The sequence below is a fragment of the Daktulosphaira vitifoliae genome, unplaced genomic scaffold (genome assembly GCF_025091365.1).
Source record: "Daktulosphaira vitifoliae isolate Bord-2020 unplaced genomic scaffold, ASM2509136v1 Scaffold_5, whole genome shotgun sequence".
NCBI lineage: Eukaryota > Metazoa > Arthropoda > Insecta > Hemiptera > Phylloxeridae > Daktulosphaira > Daktulosphaira vitifoliae.
Genome location: NW_026099576.1, coordinates 22,178,682 through 22,202,027, shown reverse-complemented (window position 1 = coordinate 22,202,027; position 23,346 = coordinate 22,178,682). Strand labels below are relative to the sequence as shown.

At 26.9% G+C, this 23,346-nt stretch overlaps 1 protein-coding gene across 2 annotated transcripts in view; it reads right to left on the bottom strand.

Annotated features, from left to right (window-relative positions):
• LOC126906821 (cAMP-dependent protein kinase type I regulatory subunit) overlaps window positions 1–23,346 on the bottom strand; it is a 56,944-nt gene that overhangs the window by 26,086 nt on the left and 7,512 nt on the right. The window contains exon 1 of one of the 2 annotated variants that reach the window (XM_050687699.1): window positions 19,792–20,414. The exons of the other annotated variant lie outside the window; for it this stretch is intronic. Within the exon in view, the coding sequence (XP_050543656.1) occupies window positions 19,792–19,806 (15 nt within the window). The 5' untranslated portion in view covers window positions 19,807–20,414. Of the gene's footprint in view, window positions 1–19,791; window positions 20,415–23,346 lie in introns of those variants that run through there. 2 annotated transcript variants of the gene reach the window in all.

Here is a 23,346-nt window from a genome sequence, read left to right as displayed (position 1 = left end):
AATTAGGGTACTTTACAATTGTAATATATTCGTGTTTTAAATTGACACGGCAATAGTAACGTTCAACAATAATTAGTGGATTTAATGTGTTTAAAATTCAATCCGTTAAACCAAATGTTTATATTGGTAAACACTTTACTCTGTTCACTACTCATTTATATATGTGTGTACGTAATGATTACTACAGAAGCTACATTAAAATTTATACAGTATAAATAATATGTTTATTTTCTAAAACATTATTGTCATTTGCATACAAATATCTACAAATTAATGATTTTTTTTCCTCCAAATTATTATAACAATAAAGAAAATTAAGAGCTGGAAAAAACTCTAAATACCTATTTCATTTATTATTCAATGCGTTTTTTTAATAAAAATTCAACATCTTTGTTACTTAATACATACCATAATTATGATTTAAAAATACTTATAACGTAAGATATCCATACAAGAATTTCTACTGCACGATCTGCAAAATTGAGAAATTGTAATGCTACACAAGAACGACAGACGATAAACCAGTATTGAATACACAATTTTTTCAAGTAATGGTAATAAGAATTATGCTAAATATTATCCGTAGTCGTCAATATGTATTGCTAATCAATTTTGTGGTATTGTGTTAACTGAAATAACGATAAACTGATACGAAAATCAGAATAATAAAAATTAACATAATAGTTTTACATTTATTACTTAAGGAGTCATGATTGAAAGTTATGTCCATAATAATACATATTTTTAAGGTCATGACAATTACAATATTGATACAAAAATAACGTCGACAGTAACTATTTTTATAACATAAACAGTTAAATTCAATTATTTGTAGTGAAAAATACGAGAGGGGAACCACTGGAAAATAAAAATTAAAAATCAATCACGTTTAAAAATAAATTTTATTTTAAAAGACAAATAAAATTGCACGCAATAAATTTATGGACACCAATAAATTTAATAGGAAAGACTTAAAATTTACTAAACATGTATATTTAAAGTATTGGTGTAAAACGTGGACATTCAAAAGAAAAAAAAATAATAGAGGCATTTATAATTGTATACTACAAAAGTATGCAAAATAAGTGATAGACTATTAAATCATTAGTCATGAAGTTTTATAAAGAATTTTTGAAAGAATTTTTGAAAGAAAATCATTGTGGAACATTCAATGTTGCTTTAAAAAAATGAAATCATAAGCAACCAAGTATTTTCTTTTATTTAAATAGCCCAAAACTGAATATTATTAAAGTGCTTACAATAGTTATTTAATTCCATAATTTTTTTTTATATTTTTTAAATGGAAAATGTAAACAGATAAGAACATTATATATTCTTACGCGTTAAACAAATTTATTAAATAACACCGAGTCTTTGATTATATTTCTAATATAGCGAAATAATTAATGACATTTCTTATTAAAAACCTTCTCGGTCGTGAATTATTTTTCCTCCTCGTGTACATTTTTAGAGTAGAATTGACTTTTTACGAAAAAAAACTGTGCCGTTCATTGACTAACTATTGCAGCTTCGACAAAAGGAATTCTCAGTATCAATGAAAAAAATTTCTCTTTGAAACGATCCCCCCAAATAAGCTTAAAAAGTTTTTTCAACAAGTTTTGTTGCATGGCTGATCACGTCTTAAATTTTAATCGCATTTCATATAAGAACAACAAAAACGGTGCCACATATAGAAAGTTTAGTAACACTATGTATATTGATTTTACTCGAAAATCAACAAAAGAACATTTAACACACTAGTTCACAAAATTTGTTTTTCTTATGCAGAAAATATTATGAAGTAATCATTTCATTTTTTTATTTCCTTAGATATAAATGTTTGTTAAATACCAGTATTGGGCGATGTATTGCACCATTACTGGCAACTGACCTTTAGCCAACCCGTACAAGCGAAGTACTAGCTGGCATCCTGTCTAAACACTGATCCACTATTGGCGATCAGTACTTGCTGGCACAGTGCAGGCGCAATACCGATTAACAAAATCGGCTGCAATAATCTGTCAGTACAGAGAAACATTGTCATTCCAGACACATGGCCCAGCCCAGTATACTGATGCCGTTACCGCGCCTGATTCTGATTGGTCTGTTTTGGTGGGTTAAACCTTTGAAACAAACGAAATGTAGTCTTTGAGTTTTAAAACTGCTAAAAGTTGTCTACTTCCTGTATTAATCTTACGCGTTTTTTTATAAATTATGAATATAATTTGTGTTAAAATCTATTTTGACACGTACGTATTTTATTACAAATTAACTCGGCAACTCAGTATTTAGACAATAATTTTTAATCAGTTAAAACAATAAAGACGGTATCATAATGAAGTTTCTTAGGCCGTAAAGAGAACACAAACCACAATGATGATAAGGTATCATTCGAATTCTATCAACAAGGACTTATGAATAAGATTAAGAAGATTTTATTGAGTCTAAAACACAAAATTTCAAACGAGCTAAAGGAGGACAAAGAAACGATAATCTTAAGTATACCATTCGGAGGATGAAAAATTAACTATGCATGCGTATTTAACTTATACAGAAATATTTGTTTTCTATACTAATCTTGTGTCAGTCATCAAATCTTTTAACAATTATCATACTGGGTTAACTTACCTAAAAAATATAATAAAAATACAATCAATAACATTAACTAGTTTTTAATAGCAAAAGTAAAATTTTAATGACTTAATAAATAATATATAAATAAATTATTTATTTATATAATCATACATTTTACAATACACGATTATTTTGTCCTGTATACATGGTGAAGATTTCTAAAGTATTCTTTTATAAAAAATAAATCAAATGAGTAATCAAAATTATTTTTGTGACCAATAAAAAAATGTCTAAATTATTTCTAATACTCAAGATTTCATTATCATTTACTAGTAATATTAAAACCAACGCTATATTTTTATAATGATAGAAATAAATGCGTATACACAGTAATTCGTTTATCATAAGCCACACAATTACTCACGAAATAAATACACCATTGAAAAGAAATTTAGGTTATAATTAATCACATACATTTCTTAATTTATCAGATATAATTACTTTTTTTTTCTTATTAGTGATATATAATAAAAAAAATTGCATTAAACGTAGTGTAAGAAAAAGAAATAATTACTAAAAAAATCAACAAAACGATAATCCTATTTAAAGTTATAACTTTAACGCTATATATAATTGTTGCGAGTTAGACCTGAGATACTCAGTATATGTTATTTATTATAATAACTATCTATACTGGGTAATATTTTTTATTAGCAAAAATTTAATTCAGTCGCCGCCTTAGCGCTGATGTTCAGCCGCGCTGTTTGCTGTTAGTTATCGGTTGGGTGACCATACGAATACTACAACAGTGACAATACGATTGCGTCAAACTGATAGCTAATGTAAAAATTCCTTCAAATCAACAAGATAGAGCCAACCCCAAAATATTTGAAGAGACTAAGGAGATAATTATGATGATTGTTATATTTAAATTTTTTTCGAAAGAAACAAAACTAAAAGTTTATTAGGGATATTCATGAAAAATACTTCAGTGGATATCTATGAGATGATATCTATGTATGCAACATATCAGAGAGCTAAAAACCGTATAATAGAATAGTTGAGCTGTTTAATTGCAAAATGACGTGTGTTCAAAAAAAAAAATTTTGTTTTTCCTATCTAATTGTAAGCTACACGGTCAAGAAAAACCCAACTTACAATTTTTTTAGATAGACGTCCTTTTGCAATTGGATAACTAAGTTTCACTAACAGTCACTACCTAAATTTAGGTAGCCTTTAGTATTAATACTTATTAATGACTTATAATGATAACTATAAAGACATAGTATCATATGTAGTTATATATGATTATTAATTATATATAGATGATAATTTATGACTTAAATTTTTTTAAAGTCATTTCTAAAGAATAATCTGTTAAAATGAGTAAATACACATAAATTATTTACATGTTGTACATTTAATCTAAAACTATGACAAATATAATAAACTCTTAATGTCATTACGTAATGAATATTAGACTGGCGTTTAACTATAATTTTATTTAAAAGTATATACTGCGTCAGACAGAAAGGTTTTATTAACTCATTAATACAAGAATTATACATCTTGCCATGTCCATAGAACAATTTAATCACTTTTATATGTGTTATTTAAATTAAGTCGGGGCTAAAAAATAGTATTGTTCTATAGAAAAAAACTGAACCATATGAAATAAAATGAACATATGCGTGCAAAAAGGGTAGTAGTAGTTGTCTGTATGATATGCGCGATGTTAGTAAAGCCGCCGGATTTTTATTTTAGTTTATAACAAGAGAAACTGGGTCAAACTTGCTATCTCGATAACAGAATCGTGCCCTTTCTGAACATTTTATAAGGTTCATGCCCTTCTATGGACTACTACCACTAACACAATTCATTTATAGTTGTACTTCAAGTCAATCACATTCTATTCAACTGAATAGCATATATAAAATACATTTCAGAATATAGTCTACAATATATTACGTTTTATCTTATTCATTTGCTACAGCTATTAAAAAACTCGGTAACCTTTGATAAAACAATTAAAAAAAGGAAAAAAGTAATAATAATTTGAGATTTAACCCTTTGTATAACTATACAGATCAAATGAGTTATTCACAAAAAATATAACAAATATGAAACTAGGTTGATTTTCAGAGAATTAAAAAATTGTGTACAACAATAGCAGATATACTTTAATAATTCATGTACTATTTCAGAGCAATGATTAATTAAACAAACTTGTTTTTTAATTTCGTCGAAAACAAGGAAAATTTTTTAATTACATAAATTATTTTAGACATAAATGGTAAGATATTTGTAGATTTCCCGGGTGGTAAAAATTTAATAAAATATTACATAATTGAGAATAAGTAAGATTTGATAATGTTCAGAGAAATATTAAAGAAGACGATAAGAGCAATGATTGTGTTTCTATTTTCATGCGCTACTTAAGAAGTAATCATATGATAAAATAAAAATATTTTTTTACGAGCAATATTAAATAGTTGGGTCCAGATAGATTTAATCTGACAGTGATTAAAATCACTATCATAAGAAACGCTTCGATGCAAATCTGTAGATAGTGTTTAATTTTAAAAAATTGATGGATAATTGCAAAATTAACATCAACTTCTATTAAAATAAAATACAAAACCCATAATTTGAATACAAAAATAGCATATTTTTGAATACGGCAGCCATTTGCGTATAAAAGATAGGTCGTCGGGACAAATTTTTTTTTTTCATTTTGTAGTACATAAAATAAGCTTTAATTTTATATATGTTTGAAGGACGCAGTATTTCCGGAACATTTTCAAAAATTAAGTTGAAAAAGTTCATTTTTGTAAAAAAGTTACTATTTTAAATCCCCCCAGTGAACAGAATAAGTGTTAGATTTTCAAAAAAAATTATATCAAATGAAAGGGAAATATCTAAGGTTTCAATACAAGAAAATATTATTTTTATTTGTTAATTTTTGAAAAAGTTATGACAGTTTTAAGCACAAAAAACATTCCGATAAAAGGTAATATTTATCGCAAACATTACATTTTTTTTTAATTTTCGACAGCCATTTGCACATAGAAGATAGATCGTCGGGACAAATTTTTTTTTTTTATTTTATAGTACATATAATAAGCTTTAATTTTATATATGTTTAAAGGACGCAGTATTTCCGGAACACTTTCAAAAGTTAAGTTGAAAAAGTTCTATATTTTTTACAATATTTCAACATTTGAACGCGTCCTATATAAGGGGAAATTGTCCAATTTTAATAAAAAGTATGTCAAATGAAAGATGTACTTATAATGTATTTAGAAAACAAAAATTGTGCTGATATATACATTTTTCAAAAAGTTATAGCATTTTTAAGTTGAAAATTAAAAATCGAAAATCGAAAATTTTAACACAAAAATAGTGTTTTTTTAACTACGGCAGCCGTTTAAATGTAGAAAAAAAAGTGTCGGGACAAATTTTTTTTTTTCATTTTATAGTACATAAAATAAGCTTTAATTTGATATATGTTTAAAGGACGCAGTATTTCCGGAACATTTTCAAAAATTAAGTTGAAAAAGTTAATTTTTGTAAAAAAGTTGCTATTTTAAATCCCCCCTAATGAGCAGGTTAAGTGATAGATTTTCAAAAAAATGATATCAAATGAAAGGTAAATATCTAAGGTTTTAGTATAAAAAAAAATTATGTTGATTTGTTGATTTTTCAAAAAGTTATGGAAGTTTTAAGAAAAAAAAGTGAAAAAATTTCGAAAATTAGCGATTTTTAAATTTGTAATTTTTTTGGATATTTCCCCCATTTGCGGAGAACGAGAGAATTTTTAAGGGTAATGTCTTCAACTAGATACGATTTGTGATCTTTTGACGTATTTTTCAAAGAAATCGGTCCAGTGAGAGCTGAGAAAAAGTGGCAACAGACATAAAAAAAAAAAAAAACACATCATAGTAAAATTAATACCTTCTCCGCTTCGCATCGAAGCTAAAAAAGACAATCTGAATTTAATACTAAAATTCAATTTTACAACTCCCTAAAGTAAAAAATATTATAAAGTATTAAGTTTTGACTAAGTAAACATTAATAAAATAAAGATATTTTTCTATGCGATACGATGACGAGTTTTTTGTTCTAGGATGAAATAACATAAAAATAAAAATGTATACAGATAAAATTTACAACAGTAACTTTAACTTGAATCCAAGAAAAAAACTCAAAGAATTTTACTGTAGAGCTTTTTGATTTATATATATACACGTGTGTGTGTGTGTGTGTCAGCAATTTTACAAGTAAAACACCGAAAATTTCAAAANAGTGTGTCAGCGATTTTACAAGTAAAACACCGAAAATTTCAAAAATTACATTGGACTTATGGGACATTTTAAATGTTTTAAATTGTTTATTTATGTTTTAAACAGATTTTGTTTGAACAACCCTTATATATGTACGTATATTTAACCACAATTATAACCTGTAATAGAATCATGGTTTTCAGGAAAATACAGTATTTTAATACCAAAAAACGTTTACTTATAAATTTTTTGAATTTGTAAATAATTTTTTTATTGTTTTATTTCCAACGTCATAAACTATTTAATTTAGCAATCAATAGTATAATGAATTTCATTCATTATACATCTAAGATATAAAGTTTTTCTTAGATAATTGCTGGAATAGTTACATTAATAATTATTAAGTATTACAATTATTATTTTATTATCGAATGAAAATACCGTACAACATCATATGAAAAGTTTAATTTTGTTAATTTTATGGCTTCTGTAATTAACACCAGGATTACAAAATAAATTCCATTTGATGAAAAGTGATTTATTTTTTTAATATAAAAGCATCTATTTTTTTATGTTATTAAATGGACAGACATTTATAACTTTTTGTTGTTGTTGTTGTTCCATATTTTATGTTTTTATTAAAATATTTATAATTATATATTTAATTATACAATATATAATATTCTTTGTAAAATGCGAATTTTTGAATTTTATGCATTAACAAAAATAAACGTAGTTCTAAAGCTTAAATCGATTTAAACATAACATGTCCAAGAATTTCTAGATGTTCAAAACAAATTGTTTTAAACGCATCAACCCTGGTTTACAATAACGTAATTACACATATTAATAAATACTTTATTGAGTGTCTTAATTCACAAAAAAATTGATTTCAATAGTTAATTTCTACTTTTGTCATTAACCCAATTGAACATTTTTCTCCAAACTCATACACCACGTTCACAATGCTCTTGTTTACTGGTTACAGCCTTACTGTATATTTACCACCGAGTAAAATATGTTTTTGTCTCTTCGTATAACTTTAATTGATATAATTGATTTATAGTTTACAACGAACATTAAAGTTTACAATATTTCTATTTCATTTGTCCCGTAAAAACAGTTTTAGAAATGAATGTTGAAGGAAAAAGAGGTAGAAGAGACCAAGAAAGATATGAAGGGATGTTATTGAATGCGATATGAGGACGGCTGATGTAAGCGCAGATGATGTGGGAGATCATGTCAAGTGGAAGTTTAGGATAAGGGTGGCCGACCTCATGTAATTGGAATTAAGGCGTAGAAAAAGAAGAAGATTTCATTTGCCCTACATAATACTATTATGATAAAAATAAACCTTCAGAGAGTTATATAACTATTGTTATTGTTTTCATGTCAATCATTAAAATTATTTCAAGTTAAGGACTCCCTAACAGTGATGTACTAAAATTAAGTAATGAGTTTATTTTTAATATTTTCTAACATAATAACTAATATGACAATTATCTGAGCGTAAATCACCTCAAGCAAAAATATTTATTTATCGACACACAAGTCCACAAAATAAGATCAATACTTTCTACTAACTAGTAAAAGCAGTAATTACAAATATATAAAAAATGAGGTTTTGGTCTTACATTGTAAATGGGATTATTTTTGATATAATTACTATTGAGACCGACTACAAAAAAATATATTTAATGAGCTGAAATTTAATGTATTGATTTTTATTTTTGACTTCAGAACAGATACGAAAATTCCATATTGCATCGAGCAATAAATGGTAATTAAAACTTTCATCAACAAAAGGATCAAAAATGTTGAAAAATGTTTCATTTATCAAAAAAAAAAAAAACAATAAAAAGTAAGTTTTCTTTCTTCAAATTTTCTTTTTAAAATTACTGTTTTGTACAGTAGGATTGCAAAATAAGGTTAAATGCAAAAAATTTTCTCGTTTAAAACTTTTTTTCAAAACAAAAATGGCACAAGTTACGTCATTTTTGATCATTTTATTACAAAAATACGTTACATCAATTTAACAAGCAAATTAATTGTACCATTAAATATATAAACAAAATATTCAGTGGATTGTTAATAAAGATGAGACGAAGATAAAATGTACTAACTTAAAAAACGCCAAACAAAAAATTCAACAAGTTCAGAAAATCATTTATCGTTTATTCAACTCAAGTATGCATTAAAAAATGATATTTCCCAAGGCATGGTTTGACTTTATGTGCAAATATAAGCCTTTAAAAAATCATCTTTTCAGATTAGAGATTACTTCTTGGGTAACGCCACTTAGTCGGTACTCTAAACATGTAGAACGAATACAAAACTAATCCATTTTATTTGTATACTACAGTATATGATGGAGTGTTACTGCCAGTTTTACTGGAATGATCTTTTAAGATCGTAGATTTATGAAAACCAAAACTTGACGTCTTAAATCCAAGATTTTTTAACATCAAAGGTTTTATTTCCAGCTATTTCAACAACCTATATTTGCTTCCGAAAAAAATATTGTATTAATTTTCGTCGATGTCACATACCTACATCTTTTTATCGAATGACACTGGCAATCATTTTCGGATTTATTTTCGCAAACACGATGAACCTTTTAGCGATCAACAATTATAATTCATACAATAAGTTATAAAAATTGCTAATCTGTCTTTTATTGTTCGCCTTTTTTAGACACCTACACACATACGTTTTTATACATATATTTAGATTTTAATATTTGTAAAACGTTGCTGACATTTGTATTTTAAATTGACGGTAGGACACAGGACATGAATAATGATTGTAAAATGTATATTAATACGAAAAAACAACAAAATACGTATAAATTCACTTAAAATTTACAAAATAACAGTCATAATCGACCTATATTTAATACTGTTTTGTTAGACACTGCGCTAAATTATATCAATACTCTTGTACTAACCAATTTTTTTTCGATTTTATGATCATCCCATCATAATTTTATCAAAAATTCAATTACACCTGAATCAGTGAAAGAACAACCATATATTACATATTTTTTATTACATTAAGAAACTATAACAAAGTTTTTTATCGCCACTAAATTGAAAATAAAAACACATTATAAAGTACTATGCTATAAAAAATGTCAATAGAATTCACGATTGTACCTAAAAATTGTACCATGGATTGAACACATAAAAATAAACCCATCGCCAGTTATATGTATTAATCAATAAGCTTTTCAGTATTAATCGTATTATGTTACAACACAAATATTGGCTTTTCTATGTTTTTCTCGTTAGAATATATAGAATTTAAGCTCAAAACAGTAGCAACATAAGTCCCAACGAAATCCGATAAAAAGTATTTTAGATAGAAGCTTTTCTACTTTCATTAGATTACATGATACTATATGAATTTCTTTGATTGTTACTTTAAATAAAAAAATGTATAATAAATTTGTATTAATTATTTTGAAGGTTAAAACACTAAAATTGTCATTGGCTATATTTTCCAGAAATGTTGCCTATTATGCTCATGTGACTAAATATATTCGCACACTTTTTAGAGAAATGAATAAAACACTTGTAAAATTTTGAGAGATCATAAAGTGTAAAAATTAAATAAATATGTATAATACCTAAGCTCATGTAATAAAAAAAAATAGTGGATATATTAGGGCAACAGCATGATAATGGAAATCTTCTATAGTAGTCTAAATTTGAAATTTGACAATGATTAACAACATCGACAAAAAACTTAGAAATAATTGTTTTTAAAATCATAATAAAAAAAAAAATTCGACTTAATGTTAAAACTCTCCAGTATTTTAGTTAATATTTGAATTTTCAAAAAAATATGTCATCAACAAGATAAATATCTAAAATAATGTCAATAAAAATTTTATAATGATTCGTCTAGTTATCAAAAAGTTGTATTAATGTAAAACGAAAACTAAATATATCAATATCAACTGTTATATAACAATTTGGGATATTTCCTTTTATCATGAGAGTTGCAACTCTCATAATTATTCTTCAAAACTCATTCAATAATAATAACTCATAAAAATTCCCTTCGTGAGAAGAATTTCTTCCAAATTGTAGCGCTGTTAGCCACAACACGATAGAATGTGTCTTTTTGACATTTGATGAACAAAATTGGACTAGTAGGAGTGGAGTATTAGAGACAAAAAATAATAATATACAGTAAAACCAATTCCATCTTAGCTATGCATCAAATATAAAAATTAGTTATGAAATAATTTTTTTTATGTCAAATAAGATTTTATTATACAAGATTTTAGCTGAATTCAACTTAAAAAGTTTAACGGGCAAACACATAGAAACGTTATTTTTAATTTTCATACAATATTAATGAAAAATCTAATACATTGCCAAGTTTTTTTTATGTAGCATTATTATTGATACACTAGGTTTTAAACATTTTAAAAAAATGTTGTCATTATAGAATTCTGTAAAATGTAACATGCCAAAAAATAAAGAAGTTCACTGACTATAATAATAGAAGTACGTTATTAATCGTTTCAGTATAATTATTCATTAGGTGATCAACGTAGATTTGGACAAATTCAGCATAATAATGTACACATTAAACAATTGGTTTAGTGCAAATAATTTGTGAATTGTTCAATAGGTTTGTAGTAATTATTATTACAAAATATTTATTTTTAACAAACAGTATTTAACATTTCAAAAATAATAAAACTACTTAAATTTACATTTCATTAAATCAGAATAGATTTTAAGACTCTCAGTAATTCATTATTCATTATTCAACGAAAATTAAGTATTTCAATACTATACTTATCGCGTTCAATTGGTCAATTACTAAGATTGATTGGATTTATCATTAACAAACATTTGCAAAATCAAAATTGGATTCATTAATCCTAAAACTTAATAAGAGTTGTTTAAAAATATTGCGATGAGAACGTTCATTAAAAATTAGGCTCCAATCAAGTAAAAGGGTACCCCATTCATTACAGTTGAGCAAAACACATGTAATACATAACATGACATCAGACATTCGTGACTGATTGACAAATGTGAGTCATGAATAACTTGGAATTTTCGATTATTTACACTTACGGACCTATGTATTTCATTCGGTTGTATTGTTAATAAAAGTACGTATGTCCTTAACCGAAAAATAAGAAAATAACCAACAAATAAACAATACAATTACAACTCGTAGAAAGTTGTATTTTATTACTGCAAATATAAAGTCTGAATACACCTTATATAGATCCCAGGGTAAAGCACATGACGTCAGTTGACGATATCTATTTATAATTTCGAACCCGGTAGCCAACATTCCTGATGTTTTATACAAATGCTAAAAAACACAATTCTCTTGATAAATTTTTTCTCACATGAAGCTTTGCATCCACGAGGTCGTCAACGTCGTATTTGGTGTCTATTGAGCAATAACGTGATTTGATAAGTTGAAACATTATGTCTACGCGAGAAAGAAATCATAAAAGTAATAAGTACATTGAAGAACGGGAAGAAAGCAATGCATCGTTGAAGAAAATACAACAAAACATGGACCTTGAAGTGTTACACGCCAATAGTATTTCTTTTTTTTTTAATATTCAATGCAATAGGTTAAGGGAAATTTGACAGAAAGGTTGCCGAAATGACAGTGAACAAGTTGGCCGTTAAAATAGAGCACAAAAAACATGTGTTTCAAATTTATTTCAAAGACATCAAAGAAATTCCTTTAGTTATATTTGTATGTGTTTTTATCATGATTAGATAGGCGATCTACCAAGAAAATCTCAGCGGATCTTTAGTAAATATAATCGCGTTTTATAATAGTTACTTAATTATAAAATTATAAAATTTAGATAATTATAAAATTATAATATGAAGCAGCTAATAAAAATATAATATCCGCCTAATCTATGATTCAATTTTTATGATTATATCTAATCTATGATTGATTTTTAATGTAGCTCAAAATAATAGGTACGGTTTATTTAAAAGTAGTCAAAAACCATTAAGTTTGGCATTTGTCTATTTGCGAGAATATTAAAAAAATTTAACTGGATACATGACAATAGAGATTTACAAGCCTACGTGGAGGCGCGTTATTGATATTAGAGTGTGTGTTTTCTGTGTCTAAGTTAAATAAATTATTATAAGTATTTTGTTTTAAATAAAAGTTTTATTTTCAATACATGATATGTTTAAATTTTTAGTCGTAAATATGTATATATTTTTAAACACAATTTGTCTAATAGTGAAAAGCAGGTTTTTTTTGCTCATCAATATTTTGGTGATTAGCAAAGCAAAAAAAAAAATTATTTAAACAAAAAAAAATTGTTGAACACCCGCATTTTAAGTGCGATTGGGCCCTTTTTCCTCAATCCGGCGTTTATTATAATCATAAATAATACCCATGATATTTTAGTAAATATATTAATTGATTTTAAATTATTTATTTATAATGATTTTTTGAACTCAAAATTAAATATTAATTAAAAATATTTTTAGAGCGAGAGATAAATAAACTACGTTACACTAAATTATTTTATAAATATGATGATTTCATACATTATCCAAACAAAAAATATTATTATTATTTTATTTAAACAGAATGAATAGCTTATAAGATAAAAAAATGAAAACTGGTAATCTTATAAATAAAACACATTTAAGTGAATAGTATTTTAGTAAAAATAATATCCAACAACATTTTTGAAAACAAAAAGGCTATATACAAGAAAAAAACGAGTGTAGATAATGCAATTAATGCATTAATACAAAGAGAACGTCGACTTAATATAGTGTGTAACTCTACAATTTACTCATTTAAAAAGTGTAACTTCCGAATAGTGTTAAATCAAGGTTACATTATATTCGTTTCAAAAGATTTATTCTCAGTTTCTTTCAAAAATATCAACTTTTGAAGGTCAACTATATAAAAATACTACAAATCGAATATTCAAAAAGTGAACATATTTTGAAATTCAGATGATTATATAAAATATTAAAAACATAAAGAAATTACTCAGAAAACTTTTAAAATTTAAATTAAATTAAACAGTATCATTTATATAAAATTATCTTTTAGTTAACTATTTAAATAATATATGTAACAAATTAGTAGAAATTAAAACATTGTTTTCATAATCTTAACATATTTAAGGTTATGTTATAAAAAAGACATAATACAAATCGGAATTTACAGCACCGTTTACAGTAAATTTTATTAAACTTTCTTATTTTCAAATAATCGTGAGATGTAAAATACTGAATATATAAATTAGTTTCAAATTCATACTTGTAACTAAAAAAACAATAAATTGACTATTTTAATGATATTATTTTGAAAAAAAATAAGAATATTACATAAACTACACATGGGAAAATTAAGAACTAATTAACTATTGTATAAAATTAAAGAGTAAATTCCAAGACTTTAAGATAAAAAAATTTTGTAAATGTTATGAAAACTATTAAAAATTCAATTTTATACGTAGTAAAGATTACGCAAAAATAATACAAACTTGACCAACTAGTTGTTCATAACTCTAAAAATTTATTAATGGTTCAACTCTAAACAAGGGAAAGGTGGATTTATTTTATTTGAATAAAAATTCAATACAATTTATACTTTAAGAAATTTTTAATAAATAAATAAATAAAATAACCCATTAACTCAATTTTATAGGTCGAAACAAAATTCTATGGGAATTGAATAAATACATATATGAGGTATTTGGCATTATTTATTGGTACAGCTTTTATGAATGCACTAGAAAATGTTGTAGCGCATAAATCTATTTGAAAGTTGAAATGTGATTTCGTTTAAAAGGTCAATTTTAGCTTTAACCCCAACCGCGCTGCTGGTAGGGGTTAGCTGCATTTGGTGCCTTTAGAATGATTTTTATCTTTATCTAAAACACATTTTTATGGATAAATATGGTAGTTAATTTCGCAAAACCACTAGCTAACTTCTATTACTTGAAAATTGTGAGTCATAAAAATAGAAATAAATAAACTTGTTGTTTATGAAATCGAAATTAAATATTTTTAAGACTAATGTATAAACAGCCAAATCAAAAAATTTGTGTGACCTGGCCAAAATCTTAAACGCATTTTTAAAATTTTTATTTAACCTCATTTTTATAAACGTGAGCATTTTCTTATATTTTATGTGCAAACCACCATATAGTTGGACATTATAGTTTAAGATAGACAAACTATAATATTTATTCTGCGTATTTATACGCTTCGGTTGTATTAAAATAAAATTATGATAAAAAACTGTATTAAACGATTCTTAATTATTTAACATACTTTTAACACAATATTCCTATAAATGGCAAATAAAGAGTAGTTTTAATGACAACGCCAATATTAGTAATATCGCACGTGCAATTTCGTCAGAAAACCAATGACACTGAATGACAAGAAGATAAAATGTGGGCGATCAGTAGTGATCTAACATTCCACAAAATAAACGTCGTGGATTTTTTATAGTCTACACAGTAATAGTGCCAAAAAAATTAATGAATCCTAATAGAATAAAGTTTTAGGAGTAAATTGTTCACAAGGTTTACGCCTCTCACAAAATTATAAACAGTCGTTTAAGAGCTGTAACAACACATATGTTGGTAATCAATACGACCTAACTCGCTATACGTTTATAACTGCCTTTAACAGTTGATATATTTATAAAAAAAAATATAGCACTATTATTAAAAGTTAAAATCAACTGATATATTTTAAAAACTTTCTAATTTCGAGAGAAAATTCTAATTCTAGGAAATTTATACCATAAGCGACAAAATAATGAATATTATTTTTAAAGGTCATTATGTGGGTCATTAAGAACAATAACACAATCATGATACTATTAATTAAATTCGCCAGCAACACAAAAAAGGCAAGTTTGTTTTTATTGATCTTTATTATGATTAAACCTGAAAAACAATGTTACAAAATTTGTTTAAAATAAACCAATGCGGGTGTCGATGAGTCTAATTTTATTTCGGCAAACAATAATGGAGTAGAATATAAAATGATGAGCCTCGATAAAAAAAAGTGAGATTCAACGTATAACAATACAGCGCAATGAACTTTGAATTAGGTAATTAATAACAATTGATGGTTTGTGTCAAAGTATAAACAGCTTATTATTCTTTTATATGAACAGTAATTAAATTTATTACAATCCTAATGTGAAAAGTCTAAACTGACAATACAACTTTAGAGCATCTAGTTAAATCTAACAAAATAATAAGCACAAACTAGTTTCATTTTGATGCAATAATTACTATTTTATTGCACTCGGCAATAACGTCTTGAAACAAGTTATTGCACAAAAATAATTGGACAGGAGTAGATTAAAAAAATTTCATTTTGTATGATGACACAGTACTTAAAAAGATCAACTTGATAATTTTGGTAAACTTGTAATTTTTTTTTTTTTTTATGTTTGAGATAATTGAAAATATGCAAGTTGTATTTTTATTTTATTTTTCATTAAACAGTTTATATAGGATATGGTTTTGGATAATTATCTCATTGAGAATATTTCAAGTCTGGCGGCCTTTTCTTTAAAATAAATCAATAAACACCAATAGTTATTCACGAACATTTGCATACTAACTATTAAATTTTAGTACATAAAACGGATTGCGAAAATAACTGTAGAAAACACTATGATCATTAGTTGGAAGAAATTATTTTATAGAAACTATAAAGTATACAAATGAATACATCGAAAACATATATTTCATTTCTCTACTTCCAACCCATTCAAGAAAATTAGTTATTTTGTATATTAATAAGTGTAAAAATAACAAATAGATATTTCTTAATTAATATAGGCAAAAAATTATGTCTTCTAGAGTTTTTTTTAACAATGAAATTTTTGCTTAGTTAAATTTGAATTAATAAAAATTGTACATAATCAATAAATTATAAAATGTATTACAAACCAAAAGAGCAAAATTATTACTAACATTTAATAAAATTTTAGGGCGCGATAGTATTATAATATTCGTAGCATGAAGTAAAATACAATCAAAACAGAAAATGAATAATAATTTTTAAAAATAAAAATTTGTATTTATTTTATTGAAATTAATATTACTTTTTTATAATTAATTTATTATTATTCATGAAATATAAATTGTACAATAAATATAGAAAATCTAAATTTATAAAAAGGCATTATACTTCTTTTTTCAATCGTGTTATAAACATAACATTAATTTTACAAATTATTAACTTTCACTTTAAATGGAAAGATTAGAAGCTGAATCCCTAAAATTGGACAAATGTTTTATGCCTATCTATTTAATAGAGAAATCAAATTACTGTATACCTAATTCGCTTATAAAGTTCCAATAACTAGCACAAAACTTCTCAGAATACATAACATTTTCTTATATAAATTGAAAAAATAAAAGTATTGATTGATATTCTTATAAAAATGACTAATAGTTCGTATACCGACGGAAGTAAAATTAAATAAATTTAAGTATCATGATCCATTTACGCGTACTGCTTGTTATCCACAAAGCTTCCAAGTGACGTGTATTAGGCAAATCAAACACACTTTGATTTTTTTGGCAATATATTATTTCAATTTTCGATCAAACAATAATAATTGATAAGGGAAAATATAACATATTTTTTCAAATTTACGAACATCCAAAGCAAATTTAAAGAATATTTATAACATTGATAGACACACTTTGAAAATAATTACGGTTTATTTTTAAGAGTACATTAGAATAAAGACCACAAAATCTTTGTTTATAAATGATGACACGCATAAAGTAATTTCTAATTGTATTTTATTAAATAACTGACTCGTGAAATGTTATTTCAAGTTGAAATAATTTGAACTTGAATTACATACCACGTGAAATTAAATAAATATAATGCCGAATGTTTCTAGTATTTATATAATTAGATGAATTGTTTATTTGGTTTTTTACAATAAATAAATATTCGGGCAATTTTTAATCTTGAATTTTTTTACAAAATATCATGATTTTAATACATTAAGCCTTAAAAAAGAATACAAACAAATCAAGAATAAAATTATTCATAAAAACTAATAGAGTAATTATGTTGTAGAATATATATTTTAAGGTAGACAAATAAATAACCTTAATTATCTGCAACAACTATTGTCGGCCGATTTTTAAAAAATATTTTCAATTGAGTATAGTCTTTCACGTGAAAACGAAGTTTTTACAAAGATTCGCTGGTAATATTAAGAACTAAGAAGTCATTGATAAATCGAGAGTTTCAAAGTCTTGATAGGTGAAATACATCAACGTTGATAAATTTACAAGATATTTAACTTTACTTTAGCCTTTAGTACATTTCACTCACGTACTTGGAATGATTTGTTACCTTGGCATGAGTGTGCATAGGAATACATGGACCTTGAATGAATTCCGATTTCATTACGAGAGCGTTTACACTATTTGCTCAGACAATTCAAAAATAATTGTCCGCTAATTTTACATATGGACACGCAAAACGGTAGCTGTTAACAAATAAAATCTTCAAAAAATTCATTAACGCGATAACACCGAACGGAAAACGCGTTTGTTTCGACCATATGGACTGCACACTCGATAATAACAATGTGTGCCCGCAAAATACTTGCAACAAAACGTGTTTTAATAGCCGTCCAGAGAGTTCAACCGTAACAACGACAACGAGCACGCAGCCCATAAACTTTAAACGCATTGCACAATTAATCTGTAACGTTCGTCTCGGACCTCAACAATGTCTTTCCGAACACATGTTTGGCGGTCATTAGCTACTACACGAGCGAACCCCAATTGGCACGGGTTAAATACACACCGACCGGGTACCAATTAAAATCCGGACTGGTTAATCTGGACAAAGTTGCGAGACAAAATGCGCACCGATAATTAATGCAAAGTACATCACACAAATCGTATGCATAATTTACGCGCTTACTAGAAACGGGCTTTGCGCGTACCACACAAGGTTAGTCATATAACCACATAAAAATCGCATTGAGAACAACAACCCCAAGAATTTGCTGTTTGCCGTCGACAATAACACTTACTCGGGAAGATGTTTTTCCAGAAAACTTTAGGCTTTTTTAAACATAAAAATTATGATGGGAAAAAGGACGGATGAATAATTTTTGTGGTCGAGTACCGTTAAAAAGACGAGAGAGATTAGAGGGTACAAGTTGATGGTCGAGTTGACGCAGTTTCTTTTCTTTTTAACGTACTATAGTTTAAGCAGAAACCCAAGTAACGTGTACACTGCTTTAGCGAAAACCTCTCGCTTATCAAAACGTTTACAATATTCAACATTAGGTGCAATTTGTGTTGAGCCGGCTTGTACTACGGTTTTAGTGCGCGCTGCTCAAATAGATCTGTTATGATTGCAGTGTTACATAAGCCGCTATTTACAAACGCCTAGATCGAGTATCTATATTTTAGCAACAGTCCATCATAGGCTTCACTACCATATACCGCAACACGAGTTAAAACCAGTTTTTCCATTGTCATAATAACACTGAAGGAATGTGATTTATGTCATACTGCTGTATATATACGCAAGCACGCCAACAAAAATAAGCCTTTTCCGACCTCATGTATTATTCAACGTTAGGACAAGCTTTAATGAACATAAAATATCTGCACGCTCTGTATATTTTACGTATATGAACTCCTGCGTTTTTTCTGTGTGATGAAAACTATTTTTTCACTACCAAAAAACCGTATAAATTTAGATATTTACAAAAATTGATATATTTTTTGTTGAATTCCTCGCGCCGAGGGAACAACAAGCCGTCAAAAAGACGTATTTTTCAGTCGCGAGAAATACCAAACTATACATATATTAAAAAAAAAAAAAAACTATAAGAGCTAAAAAGTTAAAACTTGTTAATAAAATTGTACCTTAGTGGTTGACATGGCGTTCAAACGAGAATTGACGATGTCATAAAAATGGAAACAATACGATACTGTGGTGAGATACGGGAAAAATTATAGCGCGGAACAAAGTTCAGGGGTGGAGAAAACAATAAAATATATCACGCGTTAATAAAGAAACATCCGTTTTGGGAGCCGTCACGTATCGAGCACAACATCAATGCACAGCGCGACATCGGTGTATGGGCGACTGTTGCGATGGAACGACAACGAGCGACAATAACGGTGCCGCCTCACGTACGTCGGTATGAGCGCGGCGGCTATCTCCGGTGATGTGCGCACGCGGTGGCGTTACGGCGGCGTCGGGCAGCGGCCAACACTCGACACGAGAGGGGAAACTTTACGAACGACGCTCCCTGTCGTGCGAACGTGGCGGATGAGCTTTAGCCGCAACTTTGATACCATCGCACGGTGTAAAATGGCGCCATCAAACGGACAATCGGCGACGGTTTTTATTTCTTTGCAAACGTGTTATTTATTTACCATGCAAATGACGACGCTTGTCACTCGCCGTGCCTTGACACGGTTGACTTTAATAAAAAAACCACCACCCGAAAACCGTCTAGTATGGAACGCATTTTTTATCCAACACGAAAACACTGCGTGTGCGCCGCCGCTCACACTGTCGTTGCGGTCTGTACGAGACTGTGTGTACGTGTTGGGTTGTAATGATTCGTTGCATCATAGACAAAGACGATAAATTCCGGTAACGGAGTCCAATTGAAATAAACGACATGTACCCGCGTACGCCCACCAACACGAATGTTCTCGTATGACGTGTAAAAAACGGGGCAGCGAAGAAAAAAAACATAAATACAAGGTGGGTGGCGTATGAATCGGAAGGACTAGTAAGAAAAATCGGAGGGTATCAATGCGTGCATGCAATGGGCGGAAAGAGATAATAACGTTGACAACAACACATTGGGAGTACGCTATTTTTCATGAATGGAACAAGTCGATTGTAGTTACCGTGCGGACGTAAAATGTAGGAAACGCACCGAGTTCTTTTTAAGACACCAGTAAAAACAGTTATGGACTGTAGATGAGTAATTACGTCCTACGTGGGAAATAAGTCAATTTTAATATCACTTAACAACAAACAAATATTTATTGCTCGCAAATTGAAGGCCATCTAGTAAAAACAACAATGATTTTATATTAAACAATGAGTCAAACTTTAATCACAAACAATTTTAGAACTGGATATTCTTATGATTAGTTAGATTAAAGTTTAACAACAATGTTAAAATTAATTAAAAGATTATAAGTGCAAATATTTTTTTAATGTTTGAAATCAATAATGAATAAACAAATATACCCCAATACTATAAAATTGCATTAAATTCCAAATAAGTGATACGTCATTCAAGTTGTTTACATACAATAAACAAAAGTAAAAAATATTTGAAAACCGGAAGATCGTGTATTTTATAGCAATTATACAGTACCCAGATATTGATTTTATACAAATTGAGAATCTGATGTCTTCGAAAAAATAAAAAAGTATTGGTAAGTGGAAAATGATGAAATCGACTATGCCCGTAGAATATTGATGAGAAAAGCTTGAGATATATATATTCACACAGTCATAAATATACTGATTCCCGCAGAAATTTTCCTTTCATAATATTTAACTTTTTAAGATAGTAAGTTCACAACAAATTAAAAATAAATTCTAGGACACTTGATTAACCGATAATTTGTTGAGATTGGTTCTCAAATATATCATATTAACAATTAAATGAGACTTCATATTTGTTATATTTTAATTAAATTGATTTTAAACAAATAACGATAATTTATATCAATTCACAAACACAAAGTTATTTCTATATATAGAGTGGAACAAATCTAACTGACAACACATATAACTACATAACAACATTTTATACTTTTTTTAAATCATTTTTTACAATATAAGACTATATTTTAATTATATTTTATGTTATTTTTCGCAATTACAAAAAAATATTTTAAGAATTATTTTTTGTTAATATTTTCATATCATTTGAACTTAGAAATGAGAACTTTAGGGATACCAGCCTCTTTCGTGAATACGACTCAGTAGTAAAGTAAAAATACAAACACTAATTATTGTAGATTACAACCTTATCAAATTACTTATTATAATATCAGTTTCCATTTAAATATTTTATATTGATTATGGCTCAATATTTAAAAATTTTAATTATACATACTAGACTAATTGAGGCAAACAGAATCTAAAAGCAAATAAAATAAAAAATTACAATTTTTTCAAGATAAATCAAGTGATCGACGTTAAATTCATCAACTGAAAATACTCTCATGTAAAATAATGTACAACATTTAACTTTTACAATTTGAATTCAGTAATAATTTTAAAACAAAACGGTAGCACAGTGGTGTCGAGGCACAGTGAAGACAATGCATAGATGGGACAAGTATAGATGATATTTGACAGTGATTAAAATCACTATCATAAGAAACGCTTCGATGCAAATCTATAGATAGTGTTTCATTTAGAGAAATTGATGGATTATTCCAAAAGCAACATCAACTCTTATTTCTTTGATTATATCCTAATTAGTAGTTCTTTGATTTTAAAATATAATATATATATATATATATATATAATTATTAAATTTAGTATAAAATTGATATTCAATAATTTAATATTGTAATTTAAACGGAGAAATTATAAAAATAATAAAGAAGTTGTATTTTGCTTTATTTTTACGTGTATAAAAATTTAAAGGGCTTGATACAATAAATTTCAATAAAACCTGTTTGTTACTATAAATAAATGCACTGAACTACAAGGAACTTTAATCAGAAGCAAAAATGTACCATTCTAAATCAATTTTTCGCGATGTTTTCAAATTTGCAATTAGACTTTTTCTATCACTTCTAAGTTTTAATATTATTAAAAAATTCGCATCGAAGCTAAAAAATTGGCTATTTAAGCTAACTCAAATTTAAAAATTATTTTTCCGCTTTAAAAAAGTAAAAAAAATTTAATAAGTTTAATTTCTTATGTCTTATGAACTTTACTCTATGTCAATTAAATTATATAATATTCATGAAAGTCAATATATTCTCCTAATAAGATATTTTTAAATAAAATAAAATACAAAACCTAGAATTTTAATAGAAAAATAGCATACGTTTGAATACGGTAGCCATTTGCGCATAGAAGATAGGTCGTCGGGACAAATTTTTTTTTTTCATTTTATAATACATAAAATAAGCTTTAATTTGATATATGTTTGAAGGACGCAGTATTTCCGGAACATTTTCAAAAATTAAGTTGAAAAAGTTAGTTTTGGTAAAAAAGTTGCTATTTTAAATCCCCCCTAATAAGCAGGTTAAATGATAGATTTTCAAAAAAATGATATCAAATGAAAGGTAGATATCTAAGGTTTTAGTATAAAAAAAAATTATGTTGATTTGTTGATTTTTCAAAATGTTATGGAAGTTTTAAGAAAAAAAAGTGAAAAAATTTCGAAAATTAGCGATTTTTAAATTTGTAATTTTTTTGGA